General features: G+C 34.6%; 1 protein-coding gene across 2 annotated transcripts in view; it reads left to right on the top strand.

Moving 5' to 3' along the window:
- LOC124075515 (catenin alpha-2) overlaps positions 1-19,763 on the top strand; it is a 102,954-nt gene that overhangs the window by 63,487 nt on the left and 19,704 nt on the right. The window contains exons 8-9 of one of the 2 annotated variants that reach the window (XM_058571157.1): positions 1,731-1,865; positions 12,997-13,140. In XM_058571157.1, the coding sequence (XP_058427140.1) occupies positions 1,731-1,865; positions 12,997-13,140 (279 nt within the window). The remainder of the gene's footprint in view (positions 1-1,730; positions 1,866-12,996; positions 13,141-19,763) is intronic. The other variant, XM_046418953.2, reaches the window with a different exon arrangement.

Below are 19,763 nucleotides of genomic sequence, written 5' to 3'. Positions count from 1 at the left end.
TAAAATAAATAGATGAAGCTTAAACCTAACATAATTTTGAATAGTCTTACTTGTGGTTAGTATGAGGCACCTTGAAATTTTCATTAATATTTTTTCTAATTAGGACATTTCTTTCTCAAATTCTGTACCTATTTCCATGACACAGGAGCCATTTTTCTTGGTCTATCATGCCATTTTTAATATGTGTTTTAAGTACTTCCATTTAAATAGAAGAGAATGAGCATTACCAAAGAATGAATTGGTTACCTTTATTTTTCCTGAAAATATTTTTATGAAGATTGAGATATGCATGCAATATAAAGCTTTTACAGACTGTTGCATTTTTAATTACTGCTCCATTGAGATAGAACTCTCAATTTAATTTGCTGCAAGGTATTTGTATCGAAAGCCTTGTCAGCCCTCCGGGGAGATATCATTTTAAAGTTAATTCCTTCTACTCTATGGGTCTCTGGAGTAGGATAAATATTACAGTATTAAATACTTGTAGGAAGCTAAAAACAGTCTCTGTGGGATTCTTTCTTGATAAATGCAGTTAGTGGAAAATACGCCACAATGGTAAGTGTTATATATAAAAGAAACCCATTTATTGTTTATTCAATAAATGGTTTTGTCAAACTACTTGTTTTCAGTGTGGATGTGAGAACTCCCTCCCTTGAGCTTGAAGGAAACTTAGCTTAGAGTCTTTCTCCCATACTCTTGTTCTAAATAAGACACTGCAATTTTAGCTGCAGGTATTTATTTCACATAGCATTTTATCAAGGAACTTGTGATTACATGTCCTTTTACGAGTGCCAAATCAAACCAGAGCAATTAAATGGCCTGGAAGTGATTCAAGCTAAAACATTTGATAGCAATAGAAATATATTTCTATTATTCAGTAGCCTTTGGCATTAAAGCCTCAGTGTTGTTTTAGGGAGTTATGTAACTATCTAAAGTGTTCAGCAAAACTCAATGTGTACTTGATGGACATCTACCCACTTTAGTCACAAGGAAAATTCATACTCCCAGCACGACGTGACCTTGGTGAAGCCATTGAAAGAGTTCTGTTGTTTCTCTTATGAGTTTATTTCAACTGGCTTCACACTTATTATATCAACTTTATTTCTCTTACAATGGTCATGAACCATTTCAGAATCTCTCCTGTATACAGAGTTTATTATGTTGCTAAAATTTTGATAAATACAGAAATACAAAAAGCATAAGCTTCTTTTAGTGAATGAGGCATTTCTTACAAGAAATCAATACTTTTTTAAATTAACCATTGTGAAATTCTCCTATGCTGTGTAGAGACATTGCCACATAGCTCAATTTACTTCCGGCATCCAATTTACTTCCTCCGCATTCAAATAACTTTCCAAGTAGCAAGAGTTGAAGAAAACTGGGGAAAAAACACAACTCTGTAGAGTGCTTAGTTTTCTTAAGAGTTTTAGATAATAATAATGGTAAATTATATATTAATAAATATATATATGCACTTATAAATATTTACAGAAATTCAAATAGAACTTTCTAGAAAATCCTGAATGGTCTCTATAAAATCTTACCAAGTAGAGCTAGCCAGTCTAAACTACTGACCAAGTCCTTTCTCAGTCCTTATGAAAATGTTAAGTGAATGTAATTTAGGTACATGACACTGAAACTTTTTCATCCTGCAACTTTTATACAGCAAATGTTAGGAACTGAAGGGTACTTACTGAGATCACTTTTTTGTTGTTGTTATTGTTTTATAGTGTCCTGATTCAGCATGTAAGCAGGATTTATTAGCCTACCTTCAACGAATTGCCTTGTATTGCCATCAGCTCAATATCTGCAGCAAAGTGAAGGCTGAAGTTCAGAATCTAGGAGGAGAGCTCATTGTATCAGGGGTAAGCCGGGACCTGGGCTTCACAATGTAAAGTCCCCACTGTTGTGTTTCTAAGGCAAGCCTTCTTGGCAACAGTACTGCTAAAAACACCAAACTACAGTGATTCACAGGGAGTTTCTTTTTTAAAAAAAAAAAATAAATGTTATCACCATTATTCCAGACCTTACAATAACTCACAAAGAGCAATTTGATTTTCCAATTACCCTGTGTTTATACTAGCCTTGTAAAATCTCCATTCTTCACAAGAAAACTAATTTCATAGTCTGGAAACTCATTGCCAAGCTGTGACTATTATAATTATTTGGGGCTTTTGTATATTTACTCATTGTGAGTCTACTTCCCTTTGTTAGTCCTAGTAATTTTCATTCTGTGTTCAGGAGCCAGCCCCTCTATTTGTGGACTGTGTTCACGTTAGAGATGATGAAAATAATAGGAATCCATTGATCAGGTTCCAATGCATACTAGGTTATCGTAACCCTTGAAAGTTAAAGGATGTTTAAATTTAATATAGTTGATGTGCTGTTGCCAAAATCCAACATAATTGTTGAACACTAACAATTATATATTCGTTGCTAAGTCTCTACAGTGTTTCCCTTCTCATGAAAATATAATTACACTAAACCATTTCCATCAAATACACGGAAATAAGAAGCCATCAAATGCATAGGAACAAGAAGTTCAATGAATACTTAGAAGAATCATGATTTCTTGGCAAGATTTCCAAATGTATGTGTTGAGGTTCTTCACCTTGGCTTCTTCTCCCTCATCCCCTTTCTCTCAACACAGGATGCCATTTATTATAAATTATTTGCAAGTTCAGAAGTGTGGCTCTGTCACCTGAGTTCTTTTCCCAGTGAACCATGATGTTGCCATTTTAAGTGTAGAATTGCCAGGAAAGAAAACATTATAGACATGATGAATGTGAACATCAGACAAGTCACAAAACTCAATTCTTCCTGAAACTATTTTTAGAAATTCAGCAATTGGATCACTTGATTAAAATCTGTGGAAAAAAAATCATAAAGTCATTCTTGGAGCCAAATTTTTCAATTCCTATGTTGTTTGGCTTGTGGAAATCATAGCTGGGAAAAGAGCTGATCTGGCTTGCATGGCGAGTCCATCTGGAAAGCCTGATCCATGAAGTCCTACCTTACAGCTCAATACATTGGCTATTTTGTGCCTCTTCCCAAAGCACAGTCACCTCTTTGCATTTCCAAAATGATCCTGCTTCAACATTCTTCCACAACCAAGAGCAATCTGTCTTGCAATGTGTCCTTCCTGCCAAGCTGGTTAGTTATCAATATTCTCTCGCCAAGAAGTGATCAAAACATTGCATCTCCCTTGCTTCCTTTCTTATCTTCAGCCTTGATGGTAGAGTTTCCCATACCACTCTGCTTTCATGTCCATCTGTATACAGCACCTGTGGAACCAAGTGCTTTTTGTTCAGCTTGCCTTGTGTGCTTTCATTTGTTACTTTCCAAATCTTATTATTTACATGGATGCACAAAGCATCTTTGTGGATCTTAGACTCCACGAACTCATCTGGGCAATATTTTCCTGGCAGAGCTGCTCTCCATCATCCTCTGAGTACCCATTGTTCGTCACTGCCTTCAGAGCTTCATTTCCATTGTCTTTTTCTCATTTAGATGTAGTCCAAACCATCACTGGCTTTTGTCACTTGCACTGTTGGCATTTGCAGAGGTGTTTGACATTGAGAACACCATCAAGAAGCCTGTGTCTTTCTTTGAGTCTCATTGGCAAAGTTCATAAATCCTTGCATGGGAGAAGGCTTCTTTTGGAGGAATGTCATACTTTATAATGATTCTGAGTCAAATGCATTGTTAGAGTTTGCTATTATATTGCTCAGTTACAGGCCTGCTCTCGGCCTCCTCATGATTTTTTGTTTTGTTTTGTTTTTGTTTTTTTCTGAGCTTGATTGCTGTGTGGTGCCACACCCGCATCTGTAGATTGCTGTCTTTGCCACTTCTGCTTCCATCTTATTCTTCATCCTCCTTCACTAATGGCCAATGGAGAAAAAAAAAAAAAAATCAACATGCTTACTGTGCAAAATAGCCACAAATGACTGCCTTCAAAGTTCTAAAAAAGTCAAGAATGTGAGACCCCATACACACAGATTTTCAATGATTTTGCCAAGAAAATTGCACCCACGTTTGGACCCCATTTGTTTTGTTGTCTGTTGTGACAATCGGTCACTATATTTTTCAGGAGAAGCCAGTGTAGTTTCATGTGTAATCAAGAAAAGAAGATACTTGAATCTTCTTTCCTTTTTGGTGTGTTTATGTCTGTGGGATTCAACAACGTGGCTTCTTCTCTGAAATATATGAAAACCCCAGGAAAATTGTATTTGTTACAAGTCAAAGTCTCCACCAAAAGAGTAGAGATTTGAACAGATTATTTACATTTGCCAAGAAAAATGATTTGAATTTCAAAACAGAGAGCCACATGTTTTTATGGTCTTATGCTGGCACATTGGACATATGTTAAGCAATTATGTGCCATATCAGCATATTTATGTTCTATGTGATTCTACATGTGCAGCCTGGGAAAGACCTATGGTGCTGTGTCTGCTTTGGTTTGAGAGTCGGGGAAGGAAAACTACTCAACATGGGAGAGAACGGGTGCAAAAGCTCTATGAGTCATGATGGGAAACTAGAGTAATTAGATAAATAAAGTACTCTGAGATGTATGTCTGTGTATGCTTATTCACAAATCAGCTCTCTGTAAAGCACCATTAACTTTCTGGCTGGCAACCAATTTTTTAAGCTATTGGTTTAGACATTTCTCAACAGCCTAAAGGTACCATCCTTTCCGAATTTAAAGGTAGAAGATGTATTTGTGAGCAAATTAATTCAACTTGGTTATAAAAGAAGTGATTGGTTGTAAAAGAAAAAAAACTTTTTAGATTATTGGAATGATGGATATGTTAGAACAAATGTAGAAGAAACTGTTTCAGAAGATGAAATAGCCAGTTAGTCTATAAACTGGCTTTGTTTGCTTAGGTTAATGTTCATTTATTTCAAAGTATTAAGCCAGTTGACATGTATTTTAGAAAGATGAATAAAAAAGGAAGAAAGGATGAAAGGAAGAAGGAAAGAAAGAGTAGGAGTTAGGGTAGGAGTGAAGAGGAGTGAAGAAAAAAGAAAAGAAGAGAGAAAAGAAAGGGAACCTTAACCATGGTATATCAAAAATTAGTTTTTGTATGTAAATGTTCACTAAATGTGACAGCTTTATATCATCATGGGAGAAAATTTGAGCCAGATATTTTAAGTATATAAATACTATTATGAATATAAACAAATGTCAATGTCATGATATGGAAATTACCTATATATTTAATTATCATATTTTGAAATCTAATTTTTATTCATTGATTTCAGAGAATTTAATGGGTACTTTTAAAGTTAATAAAGAAATGTATACCTGGATCTCAAGAAATAAAAATCATCTCATGACTTTCAATGATTTTTATCTGTCAAAAATGTATATGTTGTGTGTTATTCTGAATGAGATTGGAAACACTAATGTATTGTTTTCATGAACCTCAAGTGTTCTGATAAAAGTGAAAAGATTCCCCTAAGCATTTTTAAAAGGCTGTAATACATTAGGAGTGCCATTATAGCAATTAAGCCAGAACAAAAGAGCAGGAAAGAAATTTAATATTTTAGTGAGAGATGGAGGGACTAGGATTTAACTTATAGCTGACTATACACAGAAAGCATATTAATTTTAACTGATTTTATTACATATACATTTTTTTCTCCACATGAACCAAATATACGAACAGAGTTCAGAGATGAGGTATGTTAGTCGCCTAAGTCTTCAGGCTTTGTGAGGGGATCCCTGACCCATTCTTAATTCCAAGGGATGGTGAGACTTACCCTAATACACATTTTAGTTCTTTGCCATTTAAACCTCTTATCAAATCTGAATACGTCTCAGTTGGATATTGGGGAACAGTTTGATAAGCTGAGCAAGTATAATTTGTGACACTGGTAAGATCTGTTGGTAAAGAGAAAAATTGAGGAATAAGGGATCAATTGCAAGTCAGACTGCACATATTATTTTTTAAAAATTTGGCTCAATTAAAATCATGAGTGGAATGAATAAGAAAGAGAGTGGAATGAATTTGACCTAACTTTCCTATGTATATATATGAATACATGTGAATCTCCACATCATGTGCAACCACAAGACTGGGATGCCAATTAGAAGACGATGTATTCCATGTTTAAATAAATATGTCAAAATATAATCTACTGTCCTATATAACTAAAAAGAACAAATAAAAAATAATTTAAAAATTGCCATGATGTTCATGGTGATGAGTAAGAAATATTTCTAAAATATTGGAAATTAATGATTTCCAAGTCAGTCTTTTCTGACAGTGGCATGTAATCAAAAATGCTCATCTATGTTCATCTATACACAAAACAAACACACTCAATGTGACATTTCCTGTCTTAACTCTTTCAATGTGCAATAGTAAAATGACTTTTATGTCTGATCTAATGCAGTTTAGGAGAAATAAAATGAGGAGATATATTTGCACAGTGCAACGTGTGTGTGTGTGTGTGTGTGTGTGTGTGTGTGTGTGGATAGATAGGTAGATAAATAGATACACAAATACTTTCCCATCATATATATGATATATTGATGAGAAATGCATTAGGACAGTTCTGTATTCCCAGTATACCAAAAAACAAGTGCCAGTATTTTGAAAAAGAATGAAATAGTCATGGGAACAAGCATTACATCTAATTGTGCAGACCTGTAGTTGAAGGAACCCTTTTTGTGGAGTATTTTTATATCTTCTGATTCTGTCTATAGTCAATTCTTGATTCTTTCCACTGATCAAAGTGTAGCAGTAATAGAAAAAAATATAAATTGCTAGCTATTTCAATTTGGGTTTGGAATGTATTTCTGTGCTTCATTTGAAAGGATACGTGTTCAAGAAATTCACAGCAGTTCAGAAGAATTTTATCCAGACATCCCAGAGAGTGGATCATTCATTAAGTATTCAGACTGAAAGGACCTTTCCTGATCTAGGAAGAATTGGAATGTCCAGATCTAGAAAGAGTACAATAAAACCAATTTCAGATTGCAAATCTGGATGGAGGCATAGTGTAGAAACTCAGTGACAGGTAGAAAATGAAATGGGTATTTATTTTGCACACATTTTGTTAATAAGGTGGGTTGTCGCATGATTTAATCTTTCTCCCAAAAGCCTTCCCTTTCAATCTATTATGTTAGTAAAACTATAACTACTTACATCTGATTCCTGCACTGAATCTTGCTGTTACATTCAGATCTGTGGATGTGGTCACTGATTTTTGCACAGACCTTCCCAGGGAATTCATTCTCCCAGGATTATAAAAGTAACATTTAGCCAATTCAAAACTATTAATTTTGGGAAAAGTAAAAAATTAATAGGGATTTTAATAAGAAAAGCAAACATCTCCTTGAAAGGCAGTCATCATAGGAAGGGTATCAGTTTCCCCACAACTGTGTCTGCTGTCTGAATCTAGGCAGTGTAGGTCTAAGAAGGATGGGACACCGATCCATTTATTAAGAAGTGAATCTATTGTTATGCATGCTGTGATGCTGACCCTGAACTTACCAATATGATCAAGTCTGTTCATAAAAAAATTAGTTATTCACTAATGAAGTGAAACTAGTGTGTGGTCCTCCTGACATGATTTTATGCAGAGGAAAAGACTGTGTTCCAGTGTTCTTGTTTTAAAAGAAGAAAACAGACTTAGCTGGGGCAAAGCTAGGACATGAACCAAACAAATCACTCCCTTTACTTAAAATGGACACATGGATTGACCTAACTTTAAACTACTCAGTACACTGATTTGGGTTGTGTCACCTGAACTTGGGGACTGAGGAGTTATTTCTATTTTAGTTTGAAGACATTATTGCTTGTAAGAGTAGACAGGCTTAGTGGTTTTTAACTGAGTGGCTCTACCCCAGAAATATCAGTATCATAACTTGTCATTCAATCAATGAGCTTTTGTTCCTTTGGGTCTTAGAAGTTTTTCAAGTTTTGAGAGTCTGTTATTAAAAGAAGGAAGGAAAATAATTGATATCTTAATCTGTTATCAATTAATGCCTCAGATTTCAGTTAATATTCTGAGGATTATATGGCAGCCAATTAACAGTAATATTTTACAGAAACTTGGAAATTATACACCTGGGATGTACCCATATGAGAGAAGATAATTGCAATTATCTTGGGATATCCATGAAACCTAGACAGATCTATGGAATAAGTACTGGTTTATGAAGTATCCACATAAGATATATTCTAATCTTACTTATCCATATGTGGTAATTATCTGATTTTATTTTTAATTGTTCTCAATTTAAAGACTTCTTTAAAAAAATAAAAATATTATTTAAAATAATACTCAGAGAAGTGTTTTAGGAAACTTCCACCCCCATTCTACCCCCACACAATTTTTAGTCAGTTTTGGATATGTAAGAGCAAATGCAGACATACCTGCTCCGTAAACTTGAACCAAATAATCATAAGGCCAATATGTTGAATCAATACCTTTATTTGGAAATAGTATCTTTATATTTAGTCCCTGATTTCTGATATTCCTGTGTATACTAGGATTTGTCATTTTAGTCAAGAATAGATTATTTGTGATATTTTTCTTATTCCTACTTGGACCTGCCTCAAGAATTTCTGGGTTAAAGGATATTGAAGAAAAAAGTGAAAATGTGAACAAGTTGATATAAATATTAAATAGGTTAAAAAGGAGAAGATGGATATTAACCAATATGCTTATTATAAGATTATCTAAGGATTTTATTATTATTTTTGTACGTCTTTTCATTGCCTACGATGGTCAAGAAGATAAAGAAGGGCTGGGGATATAGCTCAGTTGGTAGAGTGCTTTTCTCACATGCACAAGGCCCTGGGTTCAATCCCTAGCACCTAAAAAAAAAAAAAAAAAAAAAAAAGAATAAAGGCATTAAAAAAGTCCCATAGCAAAACTGGGTGTTTCTTCAGTGTTTGATGTGATAAAATTTTGACATCAATATTTTTCTATGAAAGATCAGTGTTTCCACAAGTTGTCAAGATATACAGTGGAAAGTTCTACTGCAGAGACTTCTCATTTTACAGCAAAGCCTTCTCAGATTGTGAAGATTATTAATACTGCTATTAGTGAAATGAATGAAGCCCATAGATGAGACAGTATTTCATACTGAATATGTATCAAGATAATTCCAGTTTCTGATGACTAACAATCAGGACTTCAAAGAGTTGCATTTATTTCTTGTTCACATAAGTTGTTTTTTTTTTTTCCTAATTCGCTGAACTCAATAGTTCTATGGCATCCCTACTATGTAAAAGGCATAATGACAAATATTCGTTGAATCAGGGCATTCAAAATTTTCCATATCTCTAATACCAAATAATTTCCATGAAAAGGATAAACATTTTGTTCCTTGTGCTTTTATTAGACTGTGTATTCAGTTTTTTTTTTTTTCTTTTCATTTAGTTTCTCAGCTTACTGAAATACTCAGCATTCTTTGCAGGAATAGAAAATATCTGTTGATGGCTATCTCTGTGTATTCACTGTTTTCTTGGTTTACTACATTCTAGAAATAAAAGTGTGTTTAACTTACTGTTGTCTACATTCTGTCTCTACAGATTATTTTGTCGAGTGCTTTCTCTAGCTTAATTTAAATGATTTATAAAATATGGCTTTGATCACAGCCCTTAGAAGAGAAATATGTGCCACATTATGGTCCATGTATCTTATAAATAGGAAAGGCTTCTGGATGGGCAATGTGGAGTTTCCTTAGTTCAGATTTCTTTTATTACTTTAGAACACATCATCTTACAACAGCCATTTTCCTTCTAGGCAATACATATATTTCAAATACTTCATTCTAATCTTATTTTCTTGAAGGCAAGCTTTCTTAATTTGGACTTTTAATCTTTCCTTTCATCAAAAATACTGTATCTTGTTTTATTACTTTTCTCTGAATACCCTCATCTGTGCTGATGCATTGCTGATAATGAACTTGACTGGAACTCTGGCTAGATGTTTTGTCAAATCTTTACAACCTGTCCCTTGACCTCTTTCATCCATCGTCTTTGGCAAATCTATTTTGAGACTGAGAGAGATCCTGGAGAGATTCCAGTCCACATCATCTTCTAAGAACCTCTTATTCCTTTCGACCAAATTTCTATATGTGTGAGACACCATGGTCAAATAAAATGAAAACATGATCTCTTTATCTGGAAACTCCGGTTTCAAATCTGCTGCTATAAACATTTATTAGAGGCTGTCTTACTGAGGTATTTCTCTTCAAGAGGAATAATGTGGGTCCAGTTGGATGACAGTTGCCTTATCAGTCCTTCCATGATGAATTACTTCATAAAGGCATCTGCAAATTATTCTTTTGGAACATACAAATTATTCCACTTCTTTCTTCTTCATCCTCTGTACTAAAGAAGTTAAATTGACTTTATTACCCCAAACAAAATTTTTAAACCAGACTTACATCTACTAAAATTATAATTGTGACTAATTATGGGGATTCTTGGCTACTGAAATATTATAAACACTTCATCTTTCATCTTGAAGAACAACTCATTGATTATGTGATATCATGGGAATTCTGCATTAAATCCTCAGTTTTGGTAAGACTTAGGTTTTTGAACAATGTCAAGAAGTTAGATCCAAAGAGAATTGAAAATTATCTTATCCTGGCATTGCATCCTGTGTCAGATCAAGTTATCTCATCCTAAGTAATATTCATTACCAAAGGCATTATCACAGTCAATCATACTAAATTCGCTTAAAAGGTCAGCACAGTTTACAACTCTGCATCCTTTTGATGCAGCCTAGTTTTGCATTGGGTTCCTGAAGTCATGCTACATTTCCAGACAATAATTAATAAGAAATATTAGTAGGTTGTGACCTAAGTTTAGATTATTCTATTTCAATATTTAAACAGTGTTTGACTCCATTTTTATTTTAATATCTTAATGTTGGGAGAAGTATAACATCTTTTGGGGTGTAGTAAAAATCTTAAAAATATTTATTGGAAGAATGGACCATTGCACCATTCATCTTGGTCTTTAAAATTTTTTATAAGATGCGAGATGAGTGAAGTAAGTATAATAATCATTTTTGATACTGATAAATAATGGTTAATGATTAGCATATTCCTTACAATAGGAAATGTCCTATTTTCTAAAATTAAATAGGACTATTATAAATTATAAAAGATCAAGGATAAGCCAACTAGTCAATGATCCAATATGTAAAAATTGAGAGAAAACAGAACTTAATAGGGCCATTAATTACAAAATCTGATAAATATATGCTTTTATATGTAGAATTTTAATTTAGACTTAGAATTGTAGAAATGGACAGAGAATAATAGAGTGATGAAAATATGTGTATAGAGTAGCTTTTCTTTCTCTAATAAGTACAGAAAAAAAAATCAACTACAAAAATATACCCTTTTTATATAGTTAATATTTTTTTTATTTTGCATTATCTTTATTTCTTTAAAGACATTCTTTAAATGTCTTTTTAACATTTATTTGAAGCATAAGATGGGAGTGTTGTTGCTGAATCCAAAATCAGTTTGAATTTAGTAACTTCTGTCTTTCAAACTGCTCCTAATCTGTCAATTTTGCTTAATTTTAAATTATGATTATTATAACACACTTATGTATTTAATAAGAATGACAGGATTAGAAATACGACTATATTGGCTCAAAAAATAAAAAATTCCCAAATTTGGAGTTATCTGCATATGGAAACAGGCTTTGGGATTTACCCACTTGTGATGCCACAAATTGTAAGCTATTATTTTGCATATTTGCTTTTGCTAAAATACTGTGGGAAGAGATGATTTCACTTTTCCTATATTCCACTAGGCAGTTGAAGGTCTGGCTCCTATGTGAATTGTTTCAGGACCTGCCTGTTCTTCAGCATCACCCATTACTTAGGTTTTGCCATAATGCCCTCTTGACAACTTTTAGTATTTTCTATTTTTAAACTTCTAAATCGACATTTAAAATATATATATATATATATATATATATATATATATATATATATATATATATATATATTACTATAGATTACTATAGTACTCTATACATCATTCTGATATCTTGTCTGATTCCCCATTAGACTTGGACTCAGACATTAAACAATGCTACAACTATAGGACTATAACAGAAATGCTTATGCGAAACACATTTGGTCAGTTAGCATCATGGGTCACATGGGCTGTGCCTCTGAGAGTGAAGGAGCAGGGAATCTGATGACTGTAGAAATCTTGCCATTTGATTTTTTTTAATGGTTTTGAAGGTGGCCTTGGACTACCTTTTTTAGATATAGAGTCTATTTGGTACTCACAGAAAAACTTTCAAGATTGTCAGTAACACTTTGTATTGAGGAAGCTCTAAGAAAGGATTCTAAAGGTAGAAACAGGCATTGGTTATTGGCTTATCTTTTAAATTATACACTTCGTGCAACCCCTTCTGGGGGGCATAAAGGAAATTAGAAAGAGTTGCAGTTCTAACAACAATCAATGCATCCCATTGAAAGTGGTAAGTATCCCTTTAGTACCATGTTACTGGCTGGACATGCCAAGGCTGGGAGCTTGACGAAGGTCACATAGCAGGGCCATGGAACCTTAAAGAAAGGCATCTGGGATTCCCACTTACTGTTCCAGGCTTTAAGAGCTGCAGCCCTTGCTTTCTCTCTTGGTGATGATGCTGGATGCTTTAAATAGGGGATTCATCCCCCCCGGAGGAGCCCCATTATAATTTTCCCTGACAAGGCAGGGTGCGTCTTCATCCTCCTCCTAGATGGTCCCTTTTGATTCGTTCAAGAACCAAAGAGGAATCCAAATGACAGTGCTGCCTGATGTCATGAAGGCCTGCACATTTCTCTTTCAGCACCTAATTCTTTCATATGCCTCTTTCTCCCAAGTAGTTACCATTCCCTCTTCCACCTCCCTAATCCCTTCCCAAGTAAGGTACGGGTTTTTTGTTTTGTTTTGTTTTGTTTTTCTTTTGCTCTCTCTCTCACTCTCTCTTTTCTGTATCTCTCGGAAATCAGACAGGAGTTCAGAGCACTTTCACTACCTTTTATGAGGTAGATTGTGATGTCATAGATGGGGGCAGGGCTAGTCAACTTTCTACCCACCTCCCAACCTGTGCTGAGGGAGCTCCGATCGGGAGTGGAAGCAGTGATTCCTCCATGGTGAGTAACTTTGCTTTCTAATCTAATGTCTCTGTACTCATTATTTCTGAAGGAAGTGGGGGGGCAGGTTTCAGGGAAGTGACCACGTGTCCACTTAAGCCCTCTTTACTTACCATTAATCAACTTCGGCAAAGGGCCGATTTATCTATTCTTTACATGGTTTAGGAATTCCACAACACAGACTCACTCTTCAATCATGATCTAAACTTGAGAAGCGAAAATTATATTTCCAATTCCTTTATTTCTCAGTCTTTCTTCCAATTGGGAGGGAGAGCCATTGCATATATGGAATGAATCCATTCTGCAGTCCCTTTGTGAGCTTCTCTACAGAGAGCCAGTCAGGAGGAGGTACTCTTCTTCATTTGGGAAGATTTCAGGGTCATAGAATATCCTTTATTGATGTTTGTTGAGAAACATTAAGCTCTTCTCAAATTCTGGGGGTTAAAAATCTGAGGAAACTGATACATGAGGATTATCAACAAACAGTTTTAAAAAAATGAAAGCTTTCTCATGCCATGACTAAAATGTTCATTACAATAAAATCATTTGTCCTACAAGTTAAAAGCACAGTCATTTCAGGGTGTCACAACCAAATTTGCTACCATTTTGTTGTTTTTGTTGCATGCCATAATACTGATGCTGTTTTGTAGTCTCTTGCTAGTTAAGAGGTGTGAAAAGCTGCTGTTCTTTGTTCTCATTTGGGTTCTATTACTGATTAGTCCTTTTATATGCCTTCGTGTTTAGAAAGAAAAGATCAACTGGAGTGAGCATTTTTCTCTGCCTCTTTGCTTGTTCTCTCACGGGTACCCATTAAAACTTTGCAAGATGTAAGGTTTGTGTGAAAGGGCAAAGGGATCCTTGGAAGTGGTTAAATCTTTAATGGATATCCAAGCAACAGGGCAAATGCTTTTAAAAAGGATTTGACCATCAGAATGTTAAGCCCTGTTACTTATCATGGGGTGAGATGAACACATCTTGGTGTGGATTATGGGTATTTTGAAATACATAAAAAGAGGATCATTCACGTTTCTCAAAGCATGCATCCCTAGTCAAGTAGCCATGTGTAAACACTGGCACTGGAGAACTGGGGGACAGTTGGAAGGGAGGGTTTCTCCTCAAGTTTCTCTATTATGTGTAGCTCACCCTCAAAGTTATGCACTTTTATACTAAAAACATGGGAACAGATACTGACTGCCCTTTCTGGTACCCTGAATTTGGGAGTAGGGAGGGCTTCCAGAGATTATTTTCCCTCCTGAGCTTTCTAATATGAGGAAGTAACTATAATTATAGAGATTTCTGGCCTGATAAGGAAAGGTAGGGCCCTAACTGGCCAATAGGAAGATTTGGGTTGTAATTGCCAGCAGTCAACCTAATGTTACAACATGGGTGAAGGTGATGTGTGTTGGGTTATCCCTCTCAAGTCTCTGATCTACTTTTTTATTAAAAGTACTATACTCCTGAAACCCAGGTAGAAGCAACCCTTCAGTGCTAGAATAATCTGATGTCTAATCATAGCTCAAGTTTTTAATGTCTTTTATCAACCCCTCATACAGCTGCCAGGTAAGAAATGCTCCTATTTTATAAACTCTTGGAACACAATCATCTTTAAACTTCGTGAGTGAAGAGCGGTTGTGTTGTGCGCTTGTGCAAATTTGGAGCGTCTATCATGGAATGCCTTGTGCATGCACTTGTTTATCTTCATGTGCATGTGTCATTATTAGTGGTGTTCAGTGTTTTTTTATTCATTTTGTATGTATTAAAATTATAATTTAAAAATACATACATACATACATATATTGTGCTGTAAAGGAGTCAGTGAAGTGTAACAGAAGCTGCTTAAACTAGGGTCTAAGCACTGGTATTTTGGTCCTCTCTGCATCATCGATGATTAAGCAACTCAGAGTAAATTGCTTAGATCTTTCAGGTGTCAGTTTTTCTCATCTGTAAAATGATGATAGATGATCTGAAAGATGTAGCCCAAAATATCTCCATTCTAAAATTCTGAGGGTTTATGATATATTTTTGAGGAAATTATTTGTGGGAAAAGATAGTTATTGGACATATAATTATTCAATCCAGAGAAAAACATTTCAGTCCCTACTAGGTTTTAAAACTTACCCTCTATCTGATGTAGTGTTATTTGGTTAATGATATATATGAGTAGCTCAATGTTCTTTTAAATGCACAATGTCATTTGACCAACTTGCTCAATATAAGCCATCACTACAGATAAATATCTGCAGAGATATAGAATCCACGGTAGGTAGCTATGTGTTGACTTAGAACACGAATTTCCTTTTTAACTCTATACTTTTACGTGTTTCTACTTATTTGGGATTAAAAATTAGTCCTTATTTACAAGGCAACGGATCTGGCTCATTGGGAACTTCAGAATTCAAAATGACTTAGACGATATTGCAGTAGTGCCTATGTGGTATTGGAAAGGAGTGGTGAATAGAGAACTGGGGTACTGAACTATGTGTTATGGTATACATGTTCAGCCTGGCTCCTGATCCTTAGGAATGTACAGCCTCTTTGGGGAGTGCAGACAAGTGTCAACTTAAAAGTAAAGACGGGAAGAGTTCAAATAACTAAGAAATGTGCCATGGTATATAGGTGGCTGGACTACACTGGGATGATTGTGAGAAGCTGAGGTGAGGCATTTTACTGACTTTAAAGGGTGGCTGAGATTTGTGTTATACCGAAGGAAGTTATCATGGAAGCATTTCAGGTTTGCAAGACCACAGGAGTTGAGGATAAATTTTGGTTAAGACATGCCATATATCAAAATCACTGTATAGTTCATCTCCTTACTTCTTCAGATTATTATTATAATTATTAAAGCATATTAATTGTACACAGTATTGGGTTTCTATGAGACATTTGAGTTCCACATCCTTGTTGAACACTTTTCCCTGAGCATGTGCTGATTTTACAATAAAAGAAATATTTGTTTAGAAGAGCTGAAGAGGCTGCTAGTAAATGAACTGCAGTTTATTAAGTTTATAAACTAACTCTGAGAGGGTCTAATTTTCTGATGAAAGTGAAAAGAGATCCTCTTTTGGAAATATTTCCTAAACCTGAAGAAAGGTTTAGAAAGTGATATAGTGTTGGAAATGTGCATAAGCTAATGAGAACCCATGTAATGAAGATGGTGTCACTTTTCTGTGTACTGAACAAGAATCATGTCAGATTCCGCCCCTGAACAGATGCTGTAGATGAGGTTAAGCACTGAGTGAAACATCACATGATTAAGCAAGTCTCTTTTTTGAAACACTTGGGAAAAGGAGATTATTGATTTGGATATGATTTACCCACATTGATGAACAAGAGTGCTTGCATTCTAAAGCCTCTTTGTTGCTTTCACAGATGATTTGCAGTGTATACTTGGCATCGCATAGAGGGAACTATGCTTTTGTATATCGTGCCATCCAAATTCTTTCCAAGTTATTACTTTGACCTTTCTAACAGACTGGAGTTTCACAAATAAAAGTTTTGTTTCTCCTAACTCCTTTCTCAGATTCTAACGATCTTAGGACTTCATAAATAAATAAGGGCTTGGTTTAGATCACTCCGTAAAATGTCTCTTAATTTCTTAATGTGACATAAAAATTAGCTTTGTAGAATTTATTATCTCAGGAAATCACTTTCAAAGGCTAAACTTGTCTATCTGGGAACAATGAAATGATATGATCAAAGGCAGTTTTACAAAGCCAGGAATGCTCTTTTAGAACTAATTTTTGAAAAAAAAAACAAAAAAGTTCAAAAAAATAAGAGTTAAATAAAATTCTGTGAAACAAATTCATTATAGATTATTACAAGAAAGTAGGACTATTTGTCTTGACAGAACAATGATAAGGATGGCAATTGTTCCCCTTCCCTACCCTCAAGTGTTCCTGGAGATCATTTTTAAAATAAAGGATCAGGTAGACCTGCAGTCAATAAACATTGAGTATATAACATGTGATAGCCACTGTCCCATGGGACAGTGAAATCATGGAATCCAGACAGATGTACAAGTAACTACATTATAATAACCTCTCTGAAAGAATATATATAAGGCGATTTGAGCATTCTTATAGAAAAGGGGAAGCTTAATAAAGGATATATGCATGTGTGTATTGAATATATTCTAGACTGACGTTATCTGAAAATGCCAGAGATGGGTGAAAAGATAAAGAAAAGCAAAAGATGAAATTCGAATGGTAGGTTGGGCAGACATTTGTATGACCCATGCTGATTTTAAATCAGTGGTTTTCAAAATGATGAGAATTATCTGCATGTCAAACTCAGCAAAGGGGTAGGAGGAGCCTATGAAAAGGCAGAGGCTACTCTGTAGACCACTTGAATCAGCATACTTGGTAGTAGGTTCTTGGAATCTGTAATGAACTACCCACTTGCTAACACACACCAGGTGGTTCGTTTTCACACCAAAGTTTCAGAATCTCTACGAGGCAACAAAACTGACTCATGTGTCTGTGTTCTTTGAAGAAGTTTCAGAAAAAAAAATTAGTAATAAAAGATCTGGGACAAATAGGAACTGGAGGTAATATAAGAATATCTTGAGAAAATTGGTTTAAACATTTTGGTTAGACATGAGAACAAAACTTCCTAATAATGATGGTTATTATATATAAAGAATGACTAAATAATGCTATTAAATCTCAAAGGAGGGGTGTGAGACTATAAACATTCAAGAGGCTGTCTTTCATCTTTCTTTTGTTTTGTTCCCATACAAAGAGTCGATGAAGATCCAAAATAATTTGTAAAACAGCTCCCAAGTGGTGTGGAGATGAGAGAGAGGAAATAGTTCAGAGAAACTGTTTCTGAATGCTATTCTTTGGAAGAGCTATTTGACTACTTTATTTCAATTAAATAAATGTCATTTAAAAAAAATACTAGCATTCTTGTCATGACTGAAAAGCATCATGCTCATGCCAACGCAGTATGTGACCTATATGGTCTATGTTGAAAATTATTAAAAACGTAATTATATGTTTGAATCAATAATCAATTAGAAATTGTAAATTTGTCCTTTTTTTTCCTTAATGGACAACATCTATTACTTTACAACCATCAGTCCATGTACAAAGTTAAGAAGTGCTCAAAGATGTAGAGAGAGGGGACACTTGAGAGATATTTCACATTTTACTGAGACATCATAATGAGCCCTGGTCTGTAAGAAGGCAGATCTCTCTTCACAACATCAAGAACAAGTTCTGGAATTAACCTCCTCATTGCTTTGCATACAGATGATTGATTACAGGTTGCCAGAATTTTATATTTGAGAATGCTTTTGGAAATCAGGAAAGGATGGGGAATCCTGTTTTTTTTTTTGTTGTTGTTGTTGTTTGTTTGTTTGTTTTGTGATATAGTGCATTTCTTTATTTTTTTATTTTTATTTTTTCTCCTTTTTTATTAGTTACACATGACTGTACAATGATCTTGATAATTCACACATTTGAATCAAATGGGGTATAATTTCTCATTTTTCTGATTGTACAGGTTGCAGAATCACATTGGTCATACAGTCACCTATATACGTACAGTGGAATCCTGTTTTTATCTGGGTTTTTGTTGTTGTTGCTGTTTTTTTTTTTTTTTTTTAGTCAATGACAGTGTTTTGTCTTGGCAGAGTTGGAGATACTGTCACCTTCTAGAAGCAACTTCTAAGATGCCAAATTAGTTTTGGCATACTAAGTTAATGATGTTTAAAAAAAAAGTGATTCTAGCAGATATTTCTTACCAATGATGTGTAGCTCTGTCAAGGTAAATACAACTTCAAGTGCATCTAAGAAGATGCACCAAGGGAAATTATTTACTTCAAGGCCCATTTTACCTGAATAAAAGCTGAATAGACAATAGTAACAATCATATGGTTTTGTTGTTAGAGATCTGAAAATGTAACATAAAGAAGACAATAATTTCTTAAATAATGTTAAAATGGTAAGCTGGATATTGCTATTCAGTGAGAATTTGAAAACTATTTCATATCATCTGGCTGTTATTGGTCAACACTAACCTTCTCTCTGGGCTTTTCTTTTTTATATAAAACTTGTAATTGTAATATCAGTAATATCTGATATTACGTAGAAGGACAATCTCATGTAGCAAATACCAACAATTATTCTTTCTAGTTAAGATACATCGAAGATTTCATAGGTGCCAAGCACTGTGCTAAAGCTTCTTAAATACACTATGGAGTTCAGTTTTGATAATGGTCTCATGGAGAAGACAGTGTCAGCCCCATCAGAAATATTAGGGAAAAAGATTAGAGAATTTTCGTGTTTCCAGGAGGTCAAAGTCAGCAATTGTGTTCTCCACAGCGTGGTGTGCTTCTGTTATTCCTTGTCTGACACATCAGTGTGATTATTTGATTATTTTTCTCCATTAAGTTGTAAGCTAGTTAAGAATGTGTTTGTCAACTGGCTCCTTGAACAATGAGCACATAGCACGAGCTAATGTATTAGGCTCACTTTGTTTTGCACTGGAAATTCCTAAAAACTGATCCTGAAGTCTATCATTCATTCACTCTTTCCTTTATTTATTTATTTTTTTAATCTTTTTTTAGTTGAAGTTGGACACAATACTTTTATTTTATTTATTTATTTTTATGTGGTGCC

Source organism: Marmota monax, unplaced genomic scaffold, assembly GCF_021218885.2.
Source record: "Marmota monax isolate L192 unplaced genomic scaffold, Marmota_monax_Labrador192_F-V1.1 WCK01_AAM20220418_F8-fsc00357, whole genome shotgun sequence".
Lineage (NCBI taxonomy): Eukaryota > Metazoa > Chordata > Mammalia > Rodentia > Sciuridae > Marmota > Marmota monax.
This window is presented reverse-complemented; position numbering and strand designations above follow the sequence as displayed.